Source organism: Buceros rhinoceros, unplaced genomic scaffold (genome assembly GCF_000710305.1).
Source record: "Buceros rhinoceros silvestris isolate BGI_N320 unplaced genomic scaffold, ASM71030v1 scaffold3175, whole genome shotgun sequence".
In the NCBI taxonomy this organism is placed as follows: Eukaryota; Metazoa; Chordata; class Aves; order Bucerotiformes; family Bucerotidae; genus Buceros; species Buceros rhinoceros.
This window is the reverse complement of record NW_010410953.1, coordinates 6308-16551: the sequence shown is the minus strand read 5'-3', so window position 1 is coordinate 16551 and position 10244 is coordinate 6308. Positions and strand designations below refer to the sequence as shown.

The window sequence follows — 10244 nt, the reverse complement described above, 5'->3', positions numbered from 1 at the left end:
TTTAGAAGCTGTTGACGCAAAGATCCTTGTGGGTTCTGCACGTCGAAAGTCATCTGCTAGATCTTCTACTTTGATTGATTATTTGGGACTTAAGGAATTGTCCGCAGTAAAAAATTCAGTTACAACCTCAATTTCTGATCCTTGGATACAAAGGAGTTTCTATAAGCCATATAATCCTTCTGATCAAGGTGTTAATTTTATAGGTAAAACATTGTTTTCTTCCTCTCCAGCCGAATCCTCCGAGTCAGATTGCTCCAGCCCAAGCCCCATCATCTTCTTAGATGAAGAAGGGTATCAAAAAAGCTTGAAGGCAAAACTTCAGCTGCCAAAAATTCCAGTAGTGAAAGATGGTATAGAGGATTCAGACTCAGAAGTAAGTGAATTTTTTGATAGTTTTGATCAGTTTGACGACCTGGAACAAGCCTTGGAAAACTCTCGTAAAGTTATTAAGGATCCCATCCTAGGGAATCCCTCTCAGAAAAGAAGGACTGCACATGAACAATTGTCTTCTACAAGTATTACAATGAATCCTCAGAAATTCAAGTTTGATCGTCCCACTCTCCCAGCCAATGTGAAGAAACCAACTCCTCGTAAACCAGAATCACCGTATAGCAGCGTCTTTGATGTCCCGGATTCGCCTCGCCCAGTGAAAACATCAGGGGAAGAGACTGGAGGCTTGTTCAGCCCTATTAGATCATCGGCTTTCAGTCCACTAGGGAGCTGTGGCTCTTCTGAATGTTTGTGTCGAATTAATTTTGACGGGATACGTCAAAGTCACCATGATGCAGTTTATAATAGTTATGCAGCATACGCTGATAGTGTCTCATTTGAAATACTAGGTTCTGTTTTCCATTCTGAGTCCTCATCAGAACAAGTATGTGCAAGAAATGATTCGAAACACAAAGGGATTGCTTTGAAGGAGAAAAAAGGTCAAGCTGCAGATCTCAAAATGAAAACTAGTAAGGAGCCAGATAAACAAGCAAAATCTAAACATAAGTCACTAATGATTAGAGATAGCATTCAAAAATTTGCAACTGAATTAGTTGAAAAAAGTTTTGGCAGTGCATTTAAAGACCTGCAAAAAGGTGTTTCTTCGTGCACCAATGCACTTTGTCATTTGGCTGCTAGGTTGACTTCTTCGGTCTTTCAAATGGCTTTTTATGAGATTGGAAGACGTAGAGCGATCTCCCTGAAGGAGCGTGCCATTAATGGGATAGCAAACTTTTTGGTGAGTGAAGCTATAACTGGTGCTTTGAAGGAACTGCAGCATGTTAAGAAACAAATATTTACCAACACAGTTGCACGGTTTGCGGCAGACCTTGCTGAAGAACTTGTGTTTGAAGGAATCATGGAAGTATGCCAGTTTTCGTATCCATCAACACCTACAGCTCCACAGCCTTCATCATTTGATTATGAAAACAAAGTGGTAAGATCTTATGCCAGAGATTTGTCTGAATCTGTCATTCAGGAGGCTTTTATTGAACTATCTCAGGTCGATGTGACCTTCACAACACAAGCAGCCATTAGTGTTTCTATGGACAACATTAAATACGTGAGTGCAGAAAGTATGTTAGAGTCAACACAGACTTCCACAGCTTTTCCTAATTTTTGTGATAAGGTAGCACTGAAGCAAATCGAAGATTCCAAGAAGGAGTATACAGTACAGCAAGCTCTATTTTGCACCTCTGGTCTTATAAGTTCAATACCTGTGCCCTTAGCTGGAAGAGCTCTTTGTCAACATCAGGTTTCCTCTGATAAAGCAAAAGTATCCACTGCTCCAAATTCTGATGAGAATATGAAAGTATACGAAGACTCCGCTCATCCATTTTTCACAAGCAGAAAGAGAGAAGAGGAAGTTGCTTCCTTCAGAAGTATATACCTAACTTCAGATCACAGTCAAAGTACTGAAAGTACTCCATCACTCTTACATAACCAAAATGATACCAAACAAACAAATAACAGATCTGGAATGAACAATAATTCAGAATTAACAAGTGGGTCGAAAGGCGTTAATACTTTCTCTGGAACTATGGTAGATATGATAGTAAATGAAGCTTATGAAGCCATAACCTCATCTAGAGTACCCAAAGCAGTAGAAGAGTATACAGATTTTTTAACAAGAAAAATAATAGATAAAAAACCTTATGTGCAGTGTATTGGTGAAGATTTCCCCAAGAATGTGTTTGCAGATCACTTGGCCAAGTATGTCGTAAAGCAGTCTGTGGATGAAAGTAAAACTAGTGAGAATTTAGCATGTAATGTGAGCTCACAGCCTTATGCAGATATCAATAGAAAAGAACAATATACGATAAAGAAGCAAGAGGCTGAGAAACAAAGTAATGTTTCTGTAATAGTGGAACAGCAACAGATGCCTTTGAATAATCCATGTAAATTTCTTCTTACTCCAACTCATTCTGTTCAGTGTTTTTCAGAATCTAAAGATTGTTGGCAGGAACAAAAAGGATACAGGTGTTCTTCAAAATCACCACCACTTTGTTCCACTGCGACATTTGCTAGGCCCGTTCTAGAGGACTTTACTGACACAGGAAGCTGCTCAATAACACACTTAAACAAGCCCTCAAAAACCCATGATAATCAGAAACCATCGTCAGGGCCTTTAACTTACAGGCAGGCTGATTGTTTTCTGCATGCAAGCAGCTTTTCTTCAGTGATGTTTGGCAGTGAAGATGCTTTGCTGATGGAAGATAAATCAAGTATCAAAGATGGAAATACCTGTGTAATGCCTGATACTCCCCCACCAACTCCTTTAGTACCATGTCAAGGTAGTTCTGAAAGAAACCTGAGAAAACTATCTAAGAAACTCAAGGGAGAATTAGCAAAGGAATTTGCACCTGCAACACCACCTTCTACACCATACAATCCATCCATGACTGGAGTGTCGAAAACTGAGTGTGACTCTTTAGAAAATGAGGAATTTATGCTGAAACTCATGCGATCGCTTTCTGAAGAAGTGGAAAGTAGTGAAGATGAAGATCCTTCTGTAATGCTCGCTGAGAAAGAGGAGTGTTCAGAAAAAACAGTTCAATATGCAGACTGTTTAGCTAGCCATATAGTTTCAATAGCAACTGAAATGGCTGCTTCGCATTTAGATGGTAAACCAAACAAAAGAGGAGCTGATAGACAGGTTCAGTTAGGCATGCAAAACAAAAGCTGTGAATCTACTGCATTTATAAACATCCCAGAAGAGCCGTTCAGTTCTTTATGGAATTATGCAGGTGATATGGCAGGAAGAGTCATCAGTGAGGCCAAGAAGATTGTGAAATCAAGGCATTGTAAACTGTTGAGGTTGAAGCAGGTTAACTGTCAGGTGGATTGCCTTTATCTGAGAAAAGGTGACAAAGATCGAAGTTCAAAAGAACGGTGCAGTCCAGCATGGGACCAGTGGCTAGGGGAGAGAGATTCATCTGTACTTCCTTTACCACAAGGTCCAGGCATGACAGGTTTGACTTCCAAATACCCAAGCTGTGAAAGTGTGACTGACGAATACGCAGATCATATTATTCGAGTTTTGAAAAGGGAAGGTGGTAATGCTGAACTGTTAGTGGATCAGTATGCCAGCAGACTTGCTTACAGGTCTATCAAATCAGGCTTGCAACAAGCTGCTAGAAAAAACAAACTGAGATACAGCAGAAAGACACTTCCTGGGCAAAATGCTCAGGTAAATGGTAAGCTGGAGCTGGTCAAAGTGGTGAATAAAGATGCAGCACAGCAAGTGAAAAGCAGCATTCATCGCTGTGAAGACCAGTCATATGAAAGGAGTGCCGGCACACAGAGAACGCAGTGCACAGAGTTGTTACATTTTTCAGAATCCCTTGCTCGCAGTATCACTTGTGATGTCAGGAAGAAATTGAAAATGTCGGGAACATGTTTGCCAAAGTCTCTGACAGATTCCTGTCTATATAAAAAGACTGAATTTGATGAAGTCACAGGGGATCATATTAAAACAAGATTTTCTAGGACATTTCTTCCGTTCTCCTCAGATCATAAACTGTATCATAGTACAAACAGTTTAAATGAGAATGGCTACAGTGAAGGCGTAATTCAAGCTATAGAACAATATGCTAGGAAAGTAGCAGATGATACTTTAGAAATGAGTTTAGAGTCAGCAGTTCTCCACGTGGCTGAAAACAGGAAAAATGGGGATAGGCTCTCATATACTGAGAAACTGTCTCCTTTTTCTGGAACTGTCTGTAGATGCTGCAGTATGAAGGAGCATCGGTACTGTACAGAAAGTACGACTCATCATTTACCTGCGCAAGAATCCTCCATTCCAGTGAGGCATTTTCATCATTCTGGATTGGGTGGTGCCTGTCAAAAATCAAGAATGTTCCAGCTTGATATTCCTAAAATTCATGTTGATGTAGAACAGAAGACAGTGTTTTCTGACAAGGGGGCTGCTGCGGCTGTAGAGAAAGGAGGAGAGCTGAGTTACACAAGTCTGACAGCTGACAGCGGTATTGGACAAGATGGAATAAGTTTTGCTGAAAGCCTTACTATTGAAATAATGACATCAGCTATGACTAACATTGGCCAGGCAGTTAACATAAGGTAATTTTAATTTTCTCTTAATTATTGCATTCTGTACGAGAAAAAGCTTGCTAATACAAATATGTGCTCGGCATGAGTTTTCATTCTTTAAATTATTTTTAGAAATACACACTGTATGTTCTGAATGTTTTCTTTTTATTCCAGTGATATTTAAATGATTCAGAAATAGAAAAAAATTACTTTTTTCCCCCGTGGGAGCTTGAAACTAAGGTTTCTATTATATCAACATGCATATGTTCCAGTAGGTGACTAATAAGTGGATCTTATTGCAACTTGAAATACTGTTATTTTTACCTACAGTAGAGAATAATAGACCTTATGGGTTTTGTTCATCTTGAGCTGTGATGGAATCCAGGTTTGCTCCCTACCTTTATTTCCTCTTCTGTGCTAAAACATAGAAGTAATTTATTTTTGGCTTTTGTCAGTAGGACCAACATCTGGTACTGGCCAAATTAGCCATTGCTTTATAGTACAAAGGTTTTATTTTGATTATGGCTGTGTTGTGATAGTGTCCTTATTGTTGGAAAAAACCTCACAACTCCTTACTTTAAGATACAACAACTTACTAAACCACACTTCAGCTTATAAAAGAGTAATACAATAGGCAAGGAACGGACTTTCAAATTCTCGTGTATTTAGCAAAGGCTGGTATACTATTTCCTTCAGTAGACCTATCAGTAAGAAATAACGTGCCAAAGTAACTTTGCAACAAATAGCAATCGTTTCTTAAAACAAACTGCAGTGATCAGAGTGACTCGAAACGTTTTTTTCAGGTCCAAGAACAGTCTTTACCATGTTGTTTTTTTCCAGTATATAGTATTATTTATTTTTCTTCATTTCTGTGGAGGAATTTTTCACACTATCTACAGGTTTCTCTTCCTGGTTTCTAGAAGGGCATCACAATGAATAATAAAATTGATTTTTACATGTTCAGTGGCTAAAGGCCACAGTGGGACTGAACTAAGTTTTCCAAGGTTTGAAATGAAATACATAAATCCTAGCAGCATAAAAGTGGTCTTAAGATGTACATTCTGTCTCTTTGCACAGCAGGTTTGAGTCCTTATTCAGTGTGTGCCAAAAAGAGCTAAGTAGTGCAGTGATGTTTTTCTATAAGTACAGTATCAAAGATAATATGTCACTTCTGAATTATTTCTTTAAAATAGTATTTAAAAATTCTAGTTAGAATATGACAGCAATAAAATGCAGGTTCAAAGAGATGCTGTTTATTACTATATCAGTGTCAAGGAGACGGTTTTACTCTGACAAAAATAATAAATGTTTCTTACATTGTCATCTAGTGTGTAGTATACAGTACGTATGTTTCTTGAGAAGCATATGTAATACATATGTTTCAGCCTTGTGTGGTGAACAGAACTGCTGCTAGTGTGGTATAAGTGTAAAGAAGAATGGGGGGGAAAAAACGACCTTTGTATTACCCAGATGAGTTCCAATTCAAGCTTCATATTTGTCTGCATAAATTTATATTCACTGGAGCAAAGTGTTACTGGCGATGTGGTTAAGGTTGGCTTTTTAAGTGGTGAATGTTACAGTGGCTGCTTGCCATGGTCATAGTAGGATGATCATTTTTCTTGAACTTTCTGCCACTTCATCTGTATATAGATAATCACTGTTTACTCCTGAAAGTTAGTTCATAACTGCATGTTCTCATACTGTATCTTCTTTAATAAGGACTTCAAATTTCTTTGAAGTTACCAGGCTAGATCTTTTGAAGTGTCTTCTAAGACTGCCTTTTATTGAGCATACTTACTTGATTGCCTCTTGGATAAAAAAAATCTAAATTTATTTCCTGAGGGGAAAACGATGAACAAGTCATGCGTTGCTATACTTTCTTGAAGCCGGAAGACAAATTTTTATCTACAGAAGACCATTTTAAATGCCGGTGTGTACTTAGGCAACTTTGCCTGCAATAGCAGACCACCTAGCTGGTTGTACTGAAAGCAGGCAGGGGAAAACAGCTGAACTGTCCTATGGTGAGCAGGTTAAAAAATGGTGAGGCTTCTGCTTGAAAAGTGTGCCTTGATGTACAGTCCGTAAGGCTACGATATCTTCTATGCTGTATAGCAAATAATCTTCCAAAGCAGAGAATTATTTGTGACACTCCCTTTGTCTTCTAGTGAAAGAATTCCAATCTCTGCCCTAAGCCTGTTGAAATTTCAAAGTCATTTGGTTGCTGTATTTCTTGTGTGGAGAATAGGGTACAAATTAATGAATTCCACCCCCTCCCACCCTTTATTTCCCCTTGGAATTTAATGTGTTTGAAATGGTGTTAAATTGCTGTAAATGAGCTAACACAGATTGGTGTGAAATTCAGTGATGTTTCTGTCTTAAATTTTTGTTTAGCTCTGTTGGAAGAGAAGGATTTCACTCTGTTGAATCTATTGTTAGCCAGCAGATGAGTCTTAGTATTGGTGATGATAGCACTGGGAGCTGGTCCAATCTAAGTTTTGAAGATGAACATCCTGATGAGAGCAGCAGTTTTCTTCACCTCAGCGACAGGTAACTATAAGCGTGTTAGTACAGTTGAACAGTTATCTTGACATCAAATAAACTTGGCATCAAGTTGATTTCTTCTGGGTGTTAGGGAAGAAAAGATTATTTTGTCTTCAACACACTATTATTTTTTTATTAAAAATGGCTCTAATATTATGTTTGTGTTGTCTTTCAAAATGCCCTTGCCCACAAATGTTCATGCTATACACTCCATAAAATATGTGGAGTATGCATTGTCTTTGATGTTAGAGAGACACATCAAGTAAAATCGTACATACATAGTTTAAGTATTAGCAAAAGATGCAGGTGTTTTAAAAATAACCAGCGTGTGTGAAATACAGCTTGAAAATACTAAATTGACCTCTGAAATATTAAGACTTAATCATTCAGAATGTGTTCTATGCAATAACTACTTTTCAAGAACATATGAAACATGAGCTTAATTTGCACGAGGAGTTTTAACAGTTATTTTTGTCTTTTTGGCGATTTGAATTTATAAGCTTCCTAACTGATATTTGTGCAGTATTTCTGTACTACTAACCATGAGCTTACAGTGTGTGATATTGGAACTTACCTGTTCAGGGTAGTAACTTTTTTCCACAAAGCTTCTCACTACACTTCCGCTGGCTTATTGATAACCAACAAAGATTAGAATGGGAATTTTGAAAACCTTCCATGTCTCTGCCTGTTAAAAAAAAAATTAAATGGGGAGTTGTAGCCCAAAACTTATATTCAACTAATATATGAGAAATGAGTAAACTTAGTTTATGATTGCTATACCTCTTATGTTACTGTACAAAGTTCAGCATTTCTGTTAAAATAGAGCAGAAATGGGGGAGAAGTTTTTTGTTTTTAGTTAGTACTTCTAGCATCACTGAGATTAAAGAAAGTAAGGGTGATAATGCTTCCTCATGTAATGTACAAATAGGATATTTGGTACCAAAGTAAAACTGCTGACTTAAATGTCTACAATATTCTTCATATCTTGCTTAACTAAATATTTTAATCAAACCTCTACTATAATTTAACACTCATACAACTGAATTATTTTGTAAGAGAATACGTAGTTACTGTAATAAAACATCATCTGTGGAATGAGTCAAAATGGATTAGAATTCCATGATGAAATTCAGACTATGCAGAAGAATATTCAGCATATTGGCAGTTACAAATAGTGAATAAAATATAGGTTAGTTGATGCTGGGGGGAAAAAAAAGTGTAAAAAAAAAAAAAAAAAAAGAAAAATTTCTGTACCTCTTGTATGTTTTGTTGGTTTGTTATCCTCAAAACAGATTTAAATTAAAAGAAAGAAATTTCTGTAACTTACAAGAAAATATGTGGCTCATTAGAGGGGGAATGACCTAAATTAGTGTTTTATTCAGAAAAGAGGAGGCATAATTTGGATAGCAGGGTGTTGGCAGAAGAAACTGGCCTGTGCAAATTGATCAGCTAGTTTTATAAAATGTAACTGTGGATTGGTAACGGCACGTGTTCTCTTGTGTTGTGGAGTTTTAGCAGGTGGAAATGACAGGATCTGGGGTTATTGCACTGAGTAAAAAGATGGGTGGGGGGGACCACCTTCTGTAACAAACCAAGGTTCAATAGTAACATCGGTTGTAGAACAGCGTTAGCATTTTCTAAGGAAATAAAAAATTGGCTAGCAATGATGAAGATCTATTGCTTTTATTTCTTCTTTTTAACATAAACTGTTTTATTAAATAGGAAAATGCCATGCAGTCACAGAAGGGGCATTCATTATGCTGTTACAACATTTGAGATTTTGGGGGTTTGTTGTGTTAGGGTTTTTTTTCTTTTTTTTGTTTTAATTATTCCTTATGGTTAGGGCCATCTGTTTAAAAAATATTGTGCTGATTACATGTAAACCATGTCAATTTGAAACAATTAAATCCACTATCAGGTAATATTGCTCCCCAGGCAGCTCTTTCTTAATGCAAGTGGCTTTGTTGTGTTTAAGCACCTGTCAGCAAGTGTTACTTGTACCATCTTTGAGGTACTGGATATCATTAGACCAATTTGTTTGTAGTGCTGGCCATCATCATGGCTTGGTAGTGCTGGTAGAATATAATTAAATGACATAATAAACATTAAGCAAGTTTTACTTGATCAGGAAGGACCTGTCTCTTCCCCCAGTATTTTCCAGGCGGTATTCAGTGGATACTGGTACTTGAGACTCCTTCAGGTGACATTTTAGGAATTACCTTCATACTGATAAACCTAATTCCATTAAAGGTAGTTGAAATTTTTTTTGTAACACAAGATCACAATCCCCTGAAAACAAGACGATACAAGCTACAGTGGTCCAGTTCAATTTACCTTGCTTTGCTTTACTTCAGGAGAAAAAAGACTTTGTTTTTTTTTTTTTGTAGTAGCTCAGTTGAAACAGTACATGCCCTCTGCATCTCACATCAGTATAAAAGTTGTACTTCCGTACTTCACAGGAGATTAAACTGTGTAAACAAGGGAGCAAGGCAACTTGGAAAGAATTACCAAAATGTGATCTCTGCAATTCCATTTGAATGGAAATAGGAATGACAGTTCTTTAACAGGCTTCATAAACTTAGTTTTGCAGCGGAGTGCTTGTATCTTCTGCTTTTCTTGCCAATGTTAGGAACTTAGATTTAGAAATAAAATAGTCTTAACCTTTCTGTATAGTTAAAGGTAAAGACATAGACATAGGCTTTTCCAGGGGATGAATCACAGCATCCAGATTAGGTTATAATTCAGAGCAGAAGCCTCTTGCCTTTGTATGTACATAATGCAGAATCTCAAAGCAGATGATCTGAGTTTTATTTCCCATATATACAGTATATATGTGAAAGTTGAAAGCTTTTTGTATAATTTTTCTGCTGGCTATGTTGAAGAGCTGCATGGAGCATTATAGAAGCATTGTAATGCCTTTCTTTATTGCTTGTTTTGTGGCTGCAGGACTTAATTTTCGAGACTTCATTTGGCATCTTAAAATAAAGGTCACATTACAAAAAAAGTCTCGTACATTGCTATGCATTGTAATCATGTAGTTCAATATATATGATTATTTCAGACCAAGTTTGACCTCTATAAAATATATTAGTCTCTTACCTAATCGGTATGCATGAGGTCATTCTATTAGATTGCAAATACTTTGTCCTTTAGTCCAAGGATTT

The 10244-nt window shown here is 37.1% G+C and overlaps 1 protein-coding gene across 1 annotated transcript in view; it reads left to right on the top strand.

Annotated features, from left to right (window-relative positions):
- The window catches only part of AKAP11 (A kinase (PRKA) anchor protein 11), a 19668-nt gene extending 12578 nt beyond the window's left edge, over positions 1-7090 (top strand). Inside the window, exons 7-8 of the mRNA XM_010135780.1 lie at positions 1-4569; positions 6931-7090. The exon at positions 1-4569 is cut by the window's left edge and continues 9 nt beyond it. Coding sequence (XP_010134082.1) covers positions 1-4569; positions 6931-7090 — 4729 coding nt within the window. The remainder of the gene's footprint in view (positions 4570-6930) is intronic.
- The last annotated feature ends 3154 nt before the right edge of the window (positions 7091-10244 follow it).